General features: G+C 35.4%; 1 protein-coding gene across 1 annotated transcript in view; it reads right to left on the bottom strand.

Moving 5' to 3' along the window:
* Window positions 1-19965, bottom strand: part of LOC120631645 (pituitary homeobox x) — a 40990-nt gene that overhangs the window by 18990 nt on the left and 2035 nt on the right. The window contains exon 2 of the mRNA XM_039901304.1: window positions 1458-1624. Within this exon, the coding sequence (XP_039757238.1) occupies window positions 1458-1624 (167 nt within the window). The remainder of the gene's footprint in view (window positions 1-1457; window positions 1625-19965) is intronic.

Raw genomic sequence — 19965 nt, forward strand, 5'->3', positions numbered from 1 at the left:
GGTATTTAAAACATGAATAGTACACATGAGTGTTTTAATAACAGCATACAAGACTTTATCTACACCCATAATATGAATATTTTATACAAGATTCTGAAACAGTTAGCTTACTACTACCATTAGAACAGGTAGTCCTAGTAATCATATGCCATCCATTACTAAGAGTGTACAAATAAACCGGTAATTACTGGCGGTCGTTCTGAACTTCTGGTAGTGAAAACGCGCGAATGACAATGTCTGTTTTTGAAATTAATAATGATGTTCTTTTTTTGAAATTCATACCGATAACACGCATCGAACAGTAAGAATATAGCTGTCTGTTGTATAAACTCTATGCGCAGAACGGTTTAAAGAGTTATCTAATACTTATATAGAAGGGGAAAAAGTGTTATCATGAAGACAACCTTTTATCATCCGTTTTGATGAAATTATGGTTATTAGACCATTAGGTGTTTTAAAGTTGGCAATAAGCTAACGGTTTCAGAATATTATATATAGAGGATTTAAAGCACGCGAGTAGATAAAAAATAATAAACCTTACAAATGTCCCAATGTTCCTGATACTATACATCCATATCAATCTCTCGTAAAGGCCACTTTTCACAAGTTTCACTTCTGCCGTGTGTGAATTGCTGTTTTTTTTAGTATTTATAAGCTTGTGACTGCAGCAACATTTAATGAAAAAACTTGGCCTTCTTCTCTTCTATTATGTTTGATATAGGGTGTATTAGCAAACCGACTCGACCAAAGAACAAGTCCGGTCTTAGGCATAAAGTATCGGTCAATCTATCAATCTACTTGATACCTGTTCCCTGCTGATATCAGCTTAGACTTGGAATATTATACTTATAGTCGTGATTTGAAGATGCCTCCTTTTTATATGGCCATAAAAAGGAATGCCAAAAGGAGTGTCAATTTGTTTAGTTAAGAGATTTATGTGAAACGAATTGGCACCAATGTTCGTTTTCATATGATGCTTGATATTTATTTGTGTTTCCTTCTACCACAAAATTAAGAATATACAGAAACCGCGATAACGACTAATATTGAAGGTCCAAAACCACTACACTTTCGTCGTGTTTCCTTGTGGTTACTTCACTCCCTTTAGCAATTGACAGTAATTATTTTCTTTGAATACCTCTAATGTGCTAAACGTTTACCACAAAATGGGGAAAATGGGAAAAGTTTGTGAGGTAGCAACATTGCGCGGGTGTTAAGTGAGACATGCACGGGGCGTTTTACAATAATCGCTGGCTAAGATTGCGTATGTGCTAAATTTTGTGCCTTCTACCAAGAAGTATAACTTGAGTACCTACAAGCCAAGAGTGAATAGGGATTTTCTAGGCAAGCTTGTTCCAACCTAGACCTAATCATTGCTTTCGTATAGGCATGATTGTTGTCAAGCCCTAGCCCGTTGGTGTTAAAAAAAAAACTGGATGTTGACTATTTGTACGTACCTGCGTAAACGTCGTCCTGTGGCGCCGTCTTGCGGGAGTGGGACAGGACGCTGTGGTGGGCGTGTGTCCCGCGTGCTGGGGACCGAGGGACGGGGACAACGCTGAGGTACCTCCCGATGAACCTGTCCCACCCGGCTCAGGTTTTAACTTTTTGAACGCTCCTTCAGCTGTTAAAAAATTTGTAAAGTTAGGTGTTATATTTATATCAATGCAGTTTGTTCTTGATAAATGTATCGCTTCGGATTCGTATCTACGGCCTAGTGATCCTGAGTCAAACAACTACACTAGACAAATGGTGCAGTAGCTTCTGTTGCTACACATTTTTAAAGTATATCTTGGCTGGTATAAACAGGCCTCGTTTATTGTTAATTATATTTGCGACAAAATATATATATATATATATATATATAAATAACGCAACTCCAAATTGGCCGAAGACGAAATTATCTCGCCCAGATTTGTGCAGTAATGAAAAAGTACTTGAAATTAGTTTAAGTAAAGACTGATGTAATGAAACACGATAAAGCTCGCCAAGTCACTTTTAAGCAGCGTGATATGCTCTAAAAGCCTCAATGCTCCTATGAGAGAGGATACAGACAATCAGTGGGACTTGAATAGGTTGAGGATGATGATGGACTTACTAATAAATTTTATATAGCTTTCTTTTTATGATTTTGAATGTCAACCACCATCATCTCAACAAAATGTAAAGTGTATAGACTTTTTTGAATAAACAAAGTTTTGATTTGATTTGAAATATATTCATAACACTGTGTCCAATTTGTTTTATGGGAATAATAAAAAGCATCATGTAGCAAGGATTTTCTCGGTTGAAATCTAAAGTTTTGAATCAAGTGATATTAATTGTAGTACAGCTTTTGTTACAGAGCTCGTACGGGGAAGTACTAATGCCATGCTTATTTTCTTCCGCCAGGCGGTCTGGTTGCCGGTGTGATAACTGGCACATGGGGCCTTGAACAAACGCCGCGGATTGATAGACAAGGGTGGCACATTATAAGACGTGTTCCTAGTTTGAACTGAAAAGTGTTGCCCTGTTTATAGGCGATGACATCCCACGTACCAACAGATAGGTAATCTGCTTTTTCCATCAATTTTAACTATAAAAAAAAAATAAACAGTAACATAGTGAGTATGTTATTATTACCCGCAATCTTTCGTTAAACAATCGTATAAACGTACAATACCAAAAAAATGCTTCCTAATGTTTCAAGGCAAAAGGTCTGATCACTCGACCTCACTTAGCGCGGGTCCGGTGGATTCAAAGAAACGGCTTCTTATTTGCATAGCGGGTCGCATCGATCCTTGCCCTAGGTCAAGTTCAGCCCGGTCGTAATTGTAATTGCGTTGCTTTAACACTGTTATAGCTCATGATTCGGCACAGACTCCACTGTGAATGAATGAACAGCTTGTTGCCGACGCGAATTCACAAGTCAATACATAATAGCTTTTTATAACAAAGTTTATCTTGAGTCTATGTTATGGACAGAGCGTGATATGACCGGATTCAATTTGAGTATGCAACGTTGCGAATTGCAATTTTTGATGCGCTCTAGGAGTCGATGAGAGCAGAATAAATTTAATTTTACAGTTTTGTTAGAGTTTTTTTAAATATTATTTTATTTATTTTTAATTTAACTTAGTAGGTTTTTAAAAAAAAATTGCGAAAATAGTCAGGAATTACTTACTTTATTTTACATTTATAATATGAAAGTTATGCTTATTTTTCTATACTCCGCGAAAGAACGAGAATCTGTATGGTGTAATATATAATTTTTTTCAATCTTTGTACTCCACACCTAACAGATCTACAGATATGTACCCTACACACGATTCGCTCCGACAATGGAACATCCTCAGGAGATGTTGACTTTACAATGAATAAATAATTGTTAAAAACACAGATACAGATTCATACAAATTCTACGTCTTTTCGCGGAGTAGAGCAAATTAAGCTTAAGCTTTTCATAATATATCATGGAGTTCCGCAAACTATATCCCCTAAAATTATTAAAAAAAAACTAAGATAAATCTTTGTAATTTTATTTTGGTTAAAAATTTTTGATAGTTCTCTTAACCTCATTTAGCCTCACTCTTTATATTTTTGCATATGTATTTTTCCAAGAACATACAAATTGCGTAACTAGCTTCCATCTGCGATAAGTCCATTATTTTCAATATACGACTATTCAAGAGATTATATATAAATCATTAAAAGTCACGGTTTATGTATGTGACGGGTTTATGGGTGTAAAAATATAAATCATGCTGTCTCTTGTGGGTTTATCTTTGATGTTTTTAGACGCAGCAGAAGGAGTGATTTAGCGTGAATATAGCTAAAAGCTGTTTGTATGTTATTGCTTAACTCATATTTGCGATTAAATACTCAGTGTCTTTAAAAACTGCAATGTGTTATGCAACCGAGAAACGCTCTTTCCAGTTTTCTATGGGAGTGAGGGCCTAGAGAGTGGACCCGCGTTTGTACACACATTGCAGTGTGCGCTATATTATATGATATATCATGCGTAATTGAAAAAAATCTGTGTAGTCTGACCACCGTGGCCGAAATCAGTCAGGGTAACTGTTTTATAACAAATAAACTGTTGTCTGAGTTTGGTCAGTCAAGTTTGAAACTTTATTTTGCATTGCGTTAATCAGAAAGTGAAAGTTCATCAGTTTACATAAAAAATATGAAACTTTTAAGTAGATGTTAAGAATGTTAATTTCTATTAACTCTATTATCGGTCTCTATCGAATTAAAAGTTCTACTAAAACGGTTCACTACAAAAGTTAAATACTTAAATGGTAAAAAATAGATGGTAAAAAAATTGGTTTCTAAAACTTTTATCGCCACCTAAAGCCCACATCGTCGTCACATAGTAAAATAAACCAACTGTCGGGTAAAGATAATTTGATTCTTCAATTACATACATAGCTATCACATGCTCACACATATACACGAGTCTTTAAGCTCGTTGCTGTAAAAATTGCATATTGGCGACATAATCAGTTTACCTTTGGTTTCTCTGAGCTTCTGAATTAAGAGGGGGAGATTTTAAAAGCACCGTCAGAGGTCGGTTTGGCAAGTATTCATGCATTCCCTTTGACGGCGTTCCAGCTACTTATTAATTAAAATGGAGCTAAGTGTTTGCGTCCGCGGTAAACGGAGCCTTTTAACGTTTAAAAGGCAGTTTTTTTAGCCGCTTCCATGTTTTACAAGCTTTGAAGGCGTATATATCGGTTACGCTTTCCGCCTGACATTTTCCTGTAACGAAATTAAGGTAACGTTACTTCTTTTATAACTTGGTTTGAATTTTTACTTGCTTACGAAGATTTTGTCGCAGTTAAATAATACAAATTTAACTGGATTTAAAGTTAAGACTTATGAGTGTTTTTTTATAGTAAAGACAGACCATTCTGATCAACACTTCGCAGGGCATGCAATGAACCCTTCCTGCAACATGCCGCGCTGTGTCCATTAACCTGAGGCGTAGGTTAAGCCTCATGTGCCTTTTATAACACCGGTAACCACACCCCACGAACCTTCGGAATCCAGCATTGCAATAATGCTGCTTAGCGGCAGAGGTCCTTCCCCGGAAAGCTCTATCACAAATAAAAATTCAATTTCAAATTCAAATTCATTTATTTCAAGTAGGCCTACTTTATAAGCACTTTTGAAACGTCAAGTATCTATGTTTGTAGTGACTCTACCACCGGTTCGGAAAGCAGATTCTACCGAGAAGAGCCGGCAAGAAACTCAGTAGTTACTCTTTTCCAACTTAAGATTTACAATCATTTTGCTATCTTGCGACAGATGAGAGCGAGGCTGGCTGCTTCCAATCTACCTTGTCATTGAGGAATTCATCAAATTTATAGTAACCTCGCTGTACTAGATGCGTTTTTACACATTTTTTAAATGTATGCATTGGTAGGTCAAGAATTTCCTTAGGAATCATGTTATAAAAGCGTATACTCAACCCCACAAAGTAGTTCTGCACCTTTCGCAGACGATATGCAGATATCACTAATTTATGTCCGTTTCTGGTAAGTCGATTGTTGATTTCAGCTTTTTGTTTATAAAGAGTAATATTTTGTCTCACAAACACTATATTATTATAAATATATTGCGAAGCTACTGTAAGAATACCTATTTGTTTAAATTTTTCACGAAGCGATTCACGTGATCCAAGTTTACATATTGATCGTGCGGCTATTTTCTGTAGTATAAATCTAAAATAGCTAAACTAGTATACCCTATTAGTATACAACTTCCTCGAACTATACAACCTACTTGTACATTTATCCAAGAATATTTCCGCCATGAAGTCAGAACTGCCCGGAGAGATTGAGAACGTGATGACAGGTGGAAAAGATAGTCACGCTTGTAAGCCGAATTTTTACTTCGCAGACGGGGCTCGGGAGACGGGCTCTCTCGCCAAACGAAAAAAGTATGTCTTTTTGGCAAGGCTCTCTGTTTATTTATTTATTCGTTTACACAGGGTATTGAAAGTTAGTTGAATATTTATTTAAGTTAAGATAGGAATATTCTGGCTGTAAAAAAAATCCCAAAAAACAATTCAAAAAACTTTAAAAAACCATGAAATATGTGTTTTCGTTTTAGTTTAAAGTCTCATTCCTCTAATCAAACGGAAATTATTTTTTCATTTAATCGTAACTGTTGAAACGGCTTTTTAGAAAAAAAAAAAAACACTTCTGGTTCCATCGACGGTCACTACCCTATAATCGCGAATACAAAAGCTTCCGACACAACGTGCCAACATCGCGAGTGACTCGCGACAAGTCAACGCACAATATTTATTTGTAGCAGTGCAAGGAACATTTGTTCGGGGGCGTAACAAGGATTCAATGTAACATGTCATTAGGGGGCCCTAATCCCCTAATTATTACGATTGACATAAAAGCGCCATCTGTGGTGGTGGAGAGGTGTCGGATGACTGCATAAGTAGAAAGGCAACTGTGAAAGCTCTGGTTTTATCTTTATCAAAAGTAAAAAGCTTAAAGTTTCACTTTTTTAGAAATAGTTCTAGGGAAGGAGATCAAATAAATGCTTTGGACGTAGATTAATATTACATTTAAATATTATTTATTATTCGTTATATAATTAATTTATAAATATACTTATATTATATATAATAATTATAGATATAAGGTGATTTCAATATATTTTTTAAAATTAATACAGGGTTTTTCTATTGAATAACATTGAAAGTAAACTTTGAACTTATTTAGGGACATACTAACCCAAGATATTATGATTTATGATACTTTTGACGGCCGAGTGGCGCAGTGGGCATCGACCCTGCTTTCTGAGTCCAAGGCCGTGGGTTCGATTCCTACAACTGGAGAGTGTTTGTGTGATGAACATGAATGTTTTTCAGTGTCTGGGTGTTGATCTGTATATTATAAGTATTTATTTGTATTATTTTCATCAGCTATCTCAGTACCCATAACACAAGCTACGCTTACTTTGGGGCTAGATGGCGATGTGTGTATTGTCGTAGTATATTTATTATTATTATTTTTTTTTTGTTTTTATTACTTAAAAAAGATGTTCTTGCAAAAATTATTGGTTTGCGAATGACAAAAGAATGCTCGCAAAGCTATCTTTGCGAAGCGAATTCTTCCGTCGTCCTTCAGCAAAAAAGTAAAAGGTCTCTGAGATTTACTTTCAAATGAGCTCGTATAGTTACGAGTAATATTATAATTATAAAAGGACTAGGTGTAGTTCAGACCAGTTCGCTCCTGTTTGCGTCAGGTCTAGATCCGGTCCGGTAATTGCACACTCCGGTCTCTTTTCAACGATCGAACTAGGCTACGACACTGAGTTCCAGCGTTTAACGTTCGTTTTTCAGTTTTATTTAGATTTTTCTCGTTTAAACAATCATCCTATCAACCATGCTAACAACAATCTTATCATAAATTAAAATATCAAGTGAAATCTAAAACGGTTCGAGTGTCTTTATTAATATTTATTTTTTACTTGCCGGCGTTCACGTTTAGTGTGGTTTTGTTCAGATCCCGTGGAGCAGTTTGTATTTCTGGGATAGAAAGTAGCCAATGCTACTTTCCGTCCTTTCAACTAACTCCATGACAAAAAATCCAGTTGATTAGTTGCCAAGTTAGGGCGCGGAGGTAAAAATAAAAAAAAACAAACGAACACACTTTCGAATATATTAAATGGGATAAATAGGAAATATATTAAATGGATATATCAGATGAGTTTCAAAGTAAAAGTTTTATTTTTACTCAGTAGATTTTTCCTATTACACAATATTCCGAAGTGTAAAAAGCCCTCTTGAAAAATCTCAATTTTGTATTAAATATAAAAATGTACTACGTATTTGGCACCCTCGGGGGCGCCACGGGGAGCCACGGTTTCGCCCTCCAGCATCCATATGTTGTCGCAAGCCCTTAATAGATTTATAATCGGCGCAAATGCCGCAAATCTCCCTGATTGCGATCTTTGATTGATCGCACTGTACTAGTATGACCCCGAGTGGTGATTTCTGAACGATATATCGGATTTATCATGTTAATTAAAATTGTTGGTCAACATGTCATAAGATGAGTTTGAGGTTTTTTGTGCTTGCTTGTAACAAATAAACAAACAGTTAGGTACACTATCACATTTATAATGTTAGTAAGTGATTGGTTAATAGAAATATTAGCCATCCTTGAATTACTAAACTTTCTTGTTCCTTTCTTACGAAGTGTTACTTACATTCCAATATGTGCTAATTTAAAAAACTTTTTTTTAAATTATATATTTAAACATCTATATAGAAATGGTCAGGCGAGTGTCTCGCAAAAACTTGAAAATTGCTGGACAGAATGTTTTTAGACATGTTTTCAATATAAAGATTGTTTGAAATATATATACAGGAAATATCAAAGGAAGCAGTGGAAAAAAATTGTGAGTACTTAATATTAAGGTATTAAAATAGCTTTTCTTAGATATCTTATTTACCTTTTTCAATAAATCCTGTATGGGATATTCAAAGCAGTAGTAACATATTAAATCAATGTCCAAGTATTTGTGCCTACTTCTGCTAACAATTTGCTACGCCGCTGGACAGTATTCGTATTTCTATTTAACCCATTGGACATTTGTAACTTTTTTCGAGTGGCAGCTGATCGGTATGACAATGGCTTTAAACTTTTATAGGATTAGGAGGGGTGGCGCGCGCACGAGTTACAAGCCACTCCATTATATCGAGTGGCCTCTTTACTAGAGATTTATTTATGCGCATATTGCTTTGCTATTTATGGGATTGTGTCGTGCGGTTTTTAATAGGGACTTCTAACTTTGTCATTTCCAGTTAGGTCATGCATTAAAAAGAAAGTATAGACGGAACTCTCCACACAAATCTATCAGTGTAGATAAGGAGCTATCATTTCTTTTTCTTGAGAAAATAAATACTTAAGAAAATATGACTCTCTAGAATTACCTATAATATATCTTTTTTATCACCGGACATATGTTCACAGGACTCAAAGACAGATATTGAAAAAAAAACATGAAAGAAAGAAGAGAAACCTATACGTTATCTTTCTTAAAATTTTCACGCCGAAAACAGTTTAATCAGCTAAGTCTTGGATGAGAAAACAGGAATTCGATTCCTATTCATAAAATTCGTCCGAGCTATACTACCGTCTTAAGAGTTTTGAAATTTTAGCAATGTAAGTATAGTTCATGAACGCATATTATAGTATGACAAGATGGAATGAATGACTGAATGAATGTATGATGAATGAATGATTAAAAGAATAATTGTATGTATGGATGAATGAATGAATAAACTTTTTTGCACACCAAATGAAGGTACAGAAAAATAGGAAAACAACACAACATGGGGCTTACAATTTGGCAGACTTATCGCGGCATAGACTACTAATGGCGTAAAAACAACTACAGAAAAGAGTTTGAAATTGAATATGAACCCCTTTTAAACGGCTTATTGTTTTGTTTAACTACTGTGGGTACGCAAATAGTAAAATTATCATCAAGTTGATCTAAATTACGCCTTGCGATCAGTGACTATCATTCACCGATTGTTTGATGTTTCCATTCAATAAAAATCCGGCTTAAGTTATAGTAACACACCATCGGTCAACGTAAGTATTGAATGAAGCAGGCAGGATGCAGGTAGAGTCCTGCACGTTGGTCTTTTGAACATCGGCTCACGCGACCGCCACGCGCCTCGGATTATTGTAGTAATCCGCTATTGACCACCATTTTACTGCTACAAATTACACATGGCCAAACAGCCGGTATGATCAGAGAACGTAAGTATGCGCACGTCATGTTGTCCTAGTAGCTAAAGGTGCTGAGTGCTGGTTTAAAGAACTGATATTATTAATTGATGTAATGACTTGACCATATTTATTTCTAAAGGGTTGACATCGAACATATTTTTGGTGTGGAAGATCGATAACAAATTACACCGTTCAGATTTTCCCGCTTTTCGCGGAGTATAGCAAATGAAGCTAGATTTTCTTTGTATAAAGGATTATCCGCTTAACACGATTCAGTTGAAATTTCTCGATAGAAAATGAAATGCCAAAGTTACTTCTTTAAGTATGTTTTACATAGTTTTTTAGCAAAATTTTTAGATTAATTAAAAAAACCGTATATATTTTTGATAATTTAATTTATATTGAACTCGAAGACTTATAAAAATTGCAAAAAATATAATCGAAAATAGCAACGTGTTATCGAATCCTGGCACGTGAAGCTCATCAAAGGAATGTTGTTATAAATGAAAAAGGTAATATTATAATGTGTTAATGCTCTAAAACATAAATGAAATGATGAAAATACTAATTAATTCAAATTGAAAATTTGCATCTTTGATCGTCCGCACTGTTCTAGAATAGACCACAAGAATCTACCACTGATAAACAAGCTAAAAGAAGCTCAGTAGTTCTTCTTTTTGAACAACAAAACTTTAAAAATTAAGTTGTGTAATCAAAAGGAATGTTTTATTTCTCCACTACAAGTTATCCCTTGACTGCAATCTAACCTGTTGATAAGTGGTAAATGATAATGAAGTCTGAGGTAGTAGGATAATATGATAGGCTATTAGGGTCAGTTATATAAAAACATTATGTATAGTTTTTGTGTGTTTTGTACATATTTGTATAGTTTTTGTGTATTTTATCCAACATGGCCCATAGGCCATGTTGGATAAAATACTAAAAAAATAAGCCGAATTACGAAATAATGTTGATATGGATGCATAAGTATATTTCATAAGGAATCAACCAGTAAATAAAATTCGAAACATTCTAAGTGTTTACTTATGACAACCCTATTGTAGATCAAGACCGTCACGCGCATAGTACCCACGCTACGCGACACGTACCTAATAAAGTGGCAGGAGTCACATGTATTTAATTTTGCCTGTGACGTATTATTTCGGTTTTCATAGTATATAATTATATATTGTAGCTAAAATTCACGGCACAACAGTTTCCTCCGGAATCATTATAACAAAGCGAATTCTCAATCTCATAAATGATCTCCGAAGAAACGACTGGCATAATGATCAGAAAATTTACATGAATTCCTAGTAATTAACCAGCTCGAAAGGTTGTTGACACTGATCAGAATGTTGACATTTCATTGGGCCATGATAACTGTAAAACTTATGAAAATAGAAACGAAATTTAAACAAGAAGTAAATTATACCTGGGTCAAGCCCTGGTATTTAATGGGTAATGAAGGGATCTTTTTGGGGTCACGTTATTAACCATTTAGATACCTGAATGGTTAATAAGAAACCTTAGGGTGCGATTTTGCTGTATATAACATAACGCTGTTATTGAAATTTGCCATAGTTAAAAAAAAAATTAAACCCTTTTTATTACTCAAGGGGCGTAAACGGGAGAATCGTAAATTAATAAATATGAGATTAAAGGGAATAAAATGACCTTATTTTTACATTACGAAAATCAAAAATTCGTTAGTTTAAACCAAGTAGTTTTTAAAAAAAATTAAAGTCCACATTTTAATCGCAAAAGTTGGCAAAGGATTATATTACAGGAAAATTAAAAATTCATGATTTTACTCAGCAAAGGTTTATTAGTAATCAGCAATGGTTCTTTATAAACAAATTTAGTTCAAATTCAAATTCAAAATTTCTTTATTCATGTAGGCCTATCACAGGCACTTATGAAGCGTTCATAAATATATGTTTACATAATTGTAAGGGGATGGTGATAACTTCGTTCGCCAACTTAAACCTAAAGCTACGAGGTTTCCAAACGCGCCCTGGTCTAAGAAGAGCCCACACCAAACTTACACACCCAAGCTTTTTCTATCGTTTAATTAATCCTTTATATTATAATAGGATTTTTCTGTAAGCTTACGATTTATATAAACTTTGAACTTGTTGAGAGACATCTCAAAGAGTTATGTAGTTCACTGTTGTCAAAGCGGTCAGAAGAATTAATCCTTAACCAAAAAACTTCTAATGTTCGGGCTAAGGAACCCTCGGTGTGCGAGTCTGGCTCGCACTTACTAGTCTTTCTTAAGTTTTTATTTTATTGCTCAAAAAAATTAATAGGTAGATAATATTGACAAATGTACAAGTGAAGTCCCTTTAAAGTGATACTACTACCTGACCTGGTAACCCACTAGTATATTTCACCCTTTTGAATACTATTTTTCTACCAAAAAAATGTAGCTTGGCGTTTTCTTAGTAGAAGATACAGTGTTGGTAGATAGAAGTGCGTGTTTCTATCGGAGAGAATGTTAAGGATCGTGCTCACGTCCCGCTGAGCTATTGTTAAGCGCCAGTGGCGGCGCGCACGTGACACGCTCACTAACTACACCAATACCCTTAGTATGATTAGCATCGCAAACGTGGAGTCGTTTTCGAATATCGAAACGAAATTGGAACGCTAGGTGCGTCTGCTGGAACGTTCGTTTCGGAACTGTCACTTCTACAACAGTGATTACTGATTTACTGTTTTTGAAGTGACAGATGTTTGGCCAGTGAAACCAAGTTAAATCAGTCTATTTACTCGATAGCGATTTCTCGATCTCGAGCTTGCTAATCTTGTACTAAGGCTACTTACTGTAGGTACTAGGATTTACATGTTCGCCTTCATAGGGTCATTTTTATCTATGAAAACATTGTACCGTTTTATAAAATAGACAAATTCTCTTAACTTAACTTATTTCAAAGGTCAGTTCTCTTACAATTCTTTAGCTACGTTCGTATTGGGAAGTTTATAAAAAAATCGAATTTGAATTTAAATGTTTGCCTTGTTGCCATACGCTATAAAATGCGCTACATAGCTTTGACCTCGTTCGCTGCTTCACATGAAGAAATTCGTGGCTTAGAAAATACCGAAAGGACTGAGATACGTAGACGGAAACGGAACGGAAAAGTTGTGTTGTATAGTTTTCGATCTTTCATGAACCGTAAATTTTCCGTTTAAAAAAAGATCGAAAATCATAAGATGAGATGACTACCAATCTCAAATACTAGAGAGGGACTCAAGGAAGAAGCTGCTTCACCTCGTACAGCTTTGGTGTATGCTAATCACAAAAACATGTACATTTATCCAACATTTTAACGCGCTTTTTAGTCCCCTAGGGTAATTTTTTTTAAATAACATCTTAACTTATGTTTTTTTTAATACTCCATTTTCCTGGAGCGCCGGTTTCCTCCGATGACCTTCTGTATCCATTTGACTTTGTATATAGTATTTTTATTTATTTATTTATCCATCTTCTTAACTTATTTATTTATTTATTTGGTATCTATGACCCATCACTACGCACTACACTATAACATAAATAGAATAATTAAGACCTAACTAAATAAAAAATATACTTATGTTACTATTAGTTTTTTCCCGCATTTTCGTCCACGTTTATTATGGTTTTTTACAAATTCTGAGGAAACCGTTTGTTTTTCTGGGATAAAATAGTGGCCTTTGTAGTCTATGTTACTGACCGTCCTTTTAACTAACTCTATGTCAAAAATCAATATATATATATATACATATATACCTTTGCCCAGCAAGTGAGATGAGCAAGAGAGGGTTTATTTTTTTTTAGGATTATTTTCTTAACTTGTGAGAGCGCCGCTGGCTTAATAAGATGATCTCAGTGGCGTGCATAGAGGGTATGCACAGGGATATAAATGATATAAAATGACCTCCAGTACGTGTTATAAAAACTTAAGGATATGCATTGTAAGAGTTATAAAAAGCCTACCCGTTAGTATTTATAACTTTAATATCATCTGCATACCCTGTGCATACCCTCTATGTACGCCACTGCCTGATCTATGTAGTTTTTCACAACGAAAAAAATATTGTTATGCTTGACCATATTTCTGACTACATGGTTGTCCGTTTTATACGATTCAGTAAAATTCTCTCGATAAAAAAACCACAGTTAGCTCTAACGAAAATGAGTTTAAAAACGTTTACGTATACGCTTATTAATCAAAATTTATTTTATAAATATTGTATAGGTATGAAGACAGTTAGCCCAATGGGAAGGACTTCGACTTCAGTTTCGGGGGTGCGAGTTCGAATCCCAGCAAGCACCTCTAATTTTTATATTTAAAAGTTATGTGCGTTTATAGCAATATCACTTAATTAAAATATCACTTGCTTCAACGGTGAAGGAAAACATCGAGAGGAATCCTGCATATCTGAGAGTTCTCCATAATGTTCTCAAAGGTGTGTGAAGTCCACCAATCTTCACTGGGCCAGGGTGGTGGACTACGGCCGGAACCGCTTCTCACTGTGGGAGGAGACCCGTGCCCTGTAGTGGGCCGGTAATGGGTTGATATGATGAATACAGTACTGAATATTTTGGTTGTTTTAATTTTTTTTTATTACTAATTTATACTGATTTTATTTCAACGTGTAGTTAAATAGTCTTTTTATGACCAATTCGAGGATTCCTAGAAACTTATAATATAATATAACAAGTAAAGCCGAGAAATTGTGTTTTGAAAGTAAAAAAAAAAAACAAAAGTATTATCCGATGTTCATAAGTTGTTTCTAAGGGAGGAGGTTGTTATAGATTTAGGTTATGCTTCCATCTCGCATTGTCACTTACCCAGTAAACTAGCTCTTAGTGGTACATTGAATATTAAAAAAAAAATATGTATCTACATTATAATGAGGTTTTATTAAAGAAACTACAGAAGTAATGTTCGCACTGCACACGTTCAGCTTAGTCATTGTTAAGCGCTGGTGGAACTTCGGACGTGATGTGCTTTTAAGTACGCTCGCAACTCGCAACCTTTTTATACCTGAAGCTTTAAAAAGTCTAGTTACAGGATCTCTCTATCTATCCTACATGTATGTTATATATCTGAAACCATTATATAAAACCGCCAAGCACGTGTCTCTATTTTTTTTCTTTTGTTGAGAAAAATAGAGAATTAGGAAAAGCTCCAAGGATCAGTAGAAATACCTATCGAAATTAGTAAGTTTGTTTATCATCTAGTGATGATCATCATCAAAGGTTTAAAACAAGGTTAGAGTGCGGGAAGCGGTGATGGACAGTCAATAGTCATCATCATCAACAGTCATTGACGGCCGATTGGCGCAGTTTGCAGCGACCTTGCTTTCTGAGCCGAACGCCGTGGGTTCGATTCCCACAACTGGAGAATGTTTGTGTTATGAGCATGAATGTGTGCCAGTGTCTGGGTGTTTTTATGTATATTCTAATTATTTATGTATATTATTCATAAAGATATTCATCAGTCATCTTAGTACCCATAACACAAGCTACGCTTACTTTGGGGCTAGGTGGCGATGTGTGTATTGTCGTAGTATATTTATATCATCATATCAACTTATTACCAGTCCACTACTGTGCTAGGGTCTTCTCAAATAATAATAATATAATAATAAATATACTACGACATATCGCCATCTAGCCCCAGAGTAAGCATAGCTTGTGTTATGGTCAATAGTCATTTATTTATAAACTAGCTGTTGCCCACGACTTCGTGTGCGATTGATTTTGTTTTTTGATGTAGCATATTAAATTTAGTTGTAGTTCTAAAAAAAATTAAAGTATTCAGTATCGCTAAGCCTTAAATGAGGAGTTCTGTCCTCTATCTCCAACCACATTCAGATCTACACAAAGTTTGGGAAAAATTAAACACATTTTATAACCTCTATAGTACAAAAATAATTATTTAAAACGGTTATAATTTGTCGGAATAATGGTGTAAAATCGTCAAACACTTTCATCCCCTCTCCCAAAGGAACCGAGCTTAATGTCGGGATAAAAGTATCCTTTCTAACACTTCCAAGAATATGTGTACAAAGTTTCATGAGGTTCGGTTAAGTAGTTTTTGCGTGAAAGCGTAACAAACAAACTTTGAATTAATATTAGTAGGGATATTAATATTATACGTCACATTTTAAACAATAAATTATATCATGCAAATGTATATGAATTCATAAATTCATTATAACATTATTCCAATATAAAAAATAAAATAAAGTCAATCCTCACAATATTTTACTTTCCAAGAATTCATTATAACTGTAGAAAGCCTTCTCGACAAGCCAAGTCTTCAGTTTTATCCTAAAAAAATTATTATTTGGTGCATCTCTTATACTACCTGGTATCCTATTAAAAACTTTTGGGCCCATGCCTGCTACAGTCTTTGTTGCCTTTAATGAGACGGGTAAGGCCGTAGTCCACCACTCTGGCCCAGCGGATTGGTACACTTCACACGCCTTTGAGTATATTATAGAGAATCAGGCAGGCAGGCATGCAGGCTTCCTCACGATGTTTTCTTTCACCGTTGGAGCAAGTGATATATTAATTACTTTAAACGCACATAACTTGAAAAGTTAGAGTTTTGTGCTGGGATTCGAACTCAGCCTATCGAAAGTGAAGCATAAGTCCTCACTATGCCATCACCGCTTCTATCTGCAGTGGTTCGTACTTCGGCCTCACTTCTGATCCTAGGTACAAGCAACACTCATCATCATCATCATCATCACATCAACCGATAGACGTCCACTGCTGGACATAGGTCTTTTGTAGGGAGTTCCAAGTTCCACGATTCTGAGCCGCTTGGATCCAACGGCTACCTGCGACGCGCTTAATGTCGTCTGTCCACCTCGTTGGGGGTCGACCAACGCTGCGCTTACCAGTACGGGGCTGCCATTCCAGCACCTTGGGACCCCAACGTCCATCCTTTCTCCGAACTATGTGCCCGGCCCATTGCCACTTAAGCTTCGCGACTCGTTTAGCTATGTCGGTAACTTTGGTTCTTCTACGAATCTCCACATTTCTGATTCGATCGCGTAGAGATACTCCGAGCATAGCTCTCTCCATCGCCCGCTGAGTGACTCTAAGCCTTCTTATGAGGCCCATAGTTAACGACCATGTTTCAGAGCCATAGGTCATCACTGGCAACACGCAACACTCACAATGAAGGTTTTTTTTTATGTTGCAAGCAATTAAATGTGATCGAAAACATCGTGAAACTTCTTATTCTGGAGACCCATGCTTTGTTGTTGACTGGTAAAGGATTGGTAATGATGATGAATGTAATTAAAATAGACTTAACTAACATACAGGTCTCCTAGTGCGGCAGCAACTTACTTATTATATACCAGACAATGTGACATGGTAGAACAATTTGACCTAGCTTATTTTAATTACCAGCTCTTGGGTAACCAGACGTAAGGACCAATTTTTGTGACACTATGTTAATAAAATTTTTCGTGTCCGAAGACCATGGCCCCAGAGTCTCAAACGCAAGCGCCGCAAAAACGTAGTCATTACAAATATCGGAGTATTTACGGCGCTTAAGCATTTAAGCAGATTCGGCAGCTGCTGCCGCTTTTTAATTTTAATTTTAATTTTGTTTTTGTTATCATCATCATCATCATATAAACCCCTTGCCAGCCTACTACAGGGCACGAGTCTGCTCCCACAATGAGAAGCGGTTAAGGACGTAGTCCACCACGTTGGCTTAGTGCGGATTGGTGGACTCCATACACCTTTGGGAGCATTAGGTATAAATTGCAGGAATGCAGGTTTCCTCACGATAGTTTCCTTCACCATTGATATTTTAATTACTTAAAACGCACATAACTTAGGAAGTGAGAGAAGAGATGCGTCTTGGGATTCGAACTCGGCCCCCGAAAGTGAAGTCGAGCTCCTACCCACTGGGCTATGACCACTTCAACAAAAATAAAAGAAAATAAAAAACTTAACATTCATTCAAAACTACAAACATTTTAAAAAGTGTAATTTAAACCCTTTTAATCTGCTCGTTACCAACCGACAGACAGACGACAGTCTCACAATAAGAATGTAAGACTTTTTTTTACGTTTAGCTTTACTTTTTATAATTGTAGATTTTAATTTTTAAAGCACGTTTTGGTTTTACATTCTTCTGTCAACATTTTTCATTAACATTTATTTACTGAAAAATATTCGTCAACCTTATCAAACTTAACAAACCATTGATATGAAATAAGACCAAACTAATGTTCAAATTTCGGACACGTAGTCTGACTATTCTGAATATGTACGTATTACAATTTCAATTAGAGTAATATTGCAAACAATCGCCCCGGGGCTGACGTCATGAATACGAAATGTCACTAACGACCGTCCCCCCCACTCCCCCCCCCGGGCGAAGCCTGAATTTTCAAGCGGCATTTGGGGAGCGTGTAGGTATATGTATGCGAATTCGTGCCACGTTATTGGTCCACCGTAAATAAAGTGATATTACCTTAACGTTTTTTAAAATACCGGATATCTACCTATTGTCCCGTTATATGAAAAGGCTTGCTGACAGTGGGCGAATAGTTAAGCCGATAATGAAAATAAACTTCAATGTATGTCATAAGTAAAAATTCATGTGATGGTGAAAAAAAAAAAATGTATAATAGATAACCTTATCGTTAAAGAATCACCTCTACCGAGCAACTTAGTAGAGAAAATGAAATAGGAAAGAGTTCTGTTCCTGTCAGTATACTGACACCAACAGAATATTATCTCATAGGTCAATGTTGGAAATTCACTTTATATTTATTAAATTTCTTTGTTCCACTACAAGTTAGCCCTTGATTGCAATCTAACCAGGTACAGGCAGAAGGCAGTACGGGCAAAGATTTTAGAGGTAATATATTAAACCCTTAACGGGTTTCTTCACGGCACCATACGGAAATAAAATGAAGAAAAAAAATTAGGCCCTCTATAATTGATACTCAATTGAATTACCAACATAACGTAGAACATAAAACATACCAACCTAACGTACAAAGAGACCTTCTAGCTCCTAAGTTATCAATCACTATTTTACTTCTTAACGAAATTAACTAATTTTATTTTTTTACTATTCCGGACATTAACGAGTCTAATATTAGTTAATTAATTGCATATTAAAAGCTGTTTAAAATATGTAGAAAATAAATTAACATGTGGTAGATCAAGCTTCTTATGTGCGAGATATATTTATCACTATCTTTTTTACTTAATGTATTTCAAGTAGGCTTACGATAGTAGGCACTTTTGAAAAGTCAAGTTTCTCTATATATAGTGACTCTACTACAGCCGGATCTGAAGACAGATTCTAGCAAGAAGAAGACGAATTTATAAGAATAAAATGCGTCTGCTAAATAGCCTTTTTCAACAGTCTTAGTTCAAATGTAAACAAGTTCGATACTTTTTAGGTTTTAATAGAAAATAAAATGTATCAAAATAATAAAAAGTACCCTAGGGGTGAAAAGTTAGTTGGACTAAATTCAACAATATTTATTTATTAACTATTTCTGTGTTCCTATCTCTATCACCATAATATGATTGAAAACTTTAAAAATTTGGTTAAAAAAATACTTATAGGGTGAGTAACGTTCGAGTTGTTATAATTATAGCAACATTCATCTTAAGGTTACATTTTATAGTTTCAAATATGTTATCAACAGTTGTCATCACCACTCCACTTTCCGCGAGTGTCGAATGAGGCGAATAAGGGAATATTATAACGAAGAACGGGTACCATTGTGCTCTATGGTACTACTACAATCTACTGCGATCACCAATCCGTCTGCCTAGCGTGGATATTAAGGGCTACCCTCCCGATGGTACAGGCCTTTAGTCCAGCAGTGGAGTGTTATAGGTTATTATTGATTTGTAATTGTTTTAAATTCTTGTAATTGTTTTGAATTGCTCATATATAACACAAATACCTGTCAGCGCCGAGATTGCATGTGATGGTAATTATAATTATACTTTTGGTAAGTAACCATGATGATGGTGTACCACAAAGTAATTGACCACATGACCACAAAGAACAGATAAAAAAACCATATTTTTAAGGAATACATTAAGATTAACATGAAAATTTTGACACCAATTCTTCCTCTTCAAATTCCAGTGTGATAAATTTGGAAAGATTTATTTAATAACAAAGTTTTCTTTAAAATTGGTTGAGGTACAGTTAAAATC

This window comes from Pararge aegeria, chromosome 18 (genome assembly GCF_905163445.1).
Source record: "Pararge aegeria chromosome 18, ilParAegt1.1, whole genome shotgun sequence".
NCBI lineage: Eukaryota > Metazoa > Arthropoda > Insecta > Lepidoptera > Nymphalidae > Pararge > Pararge aegeria.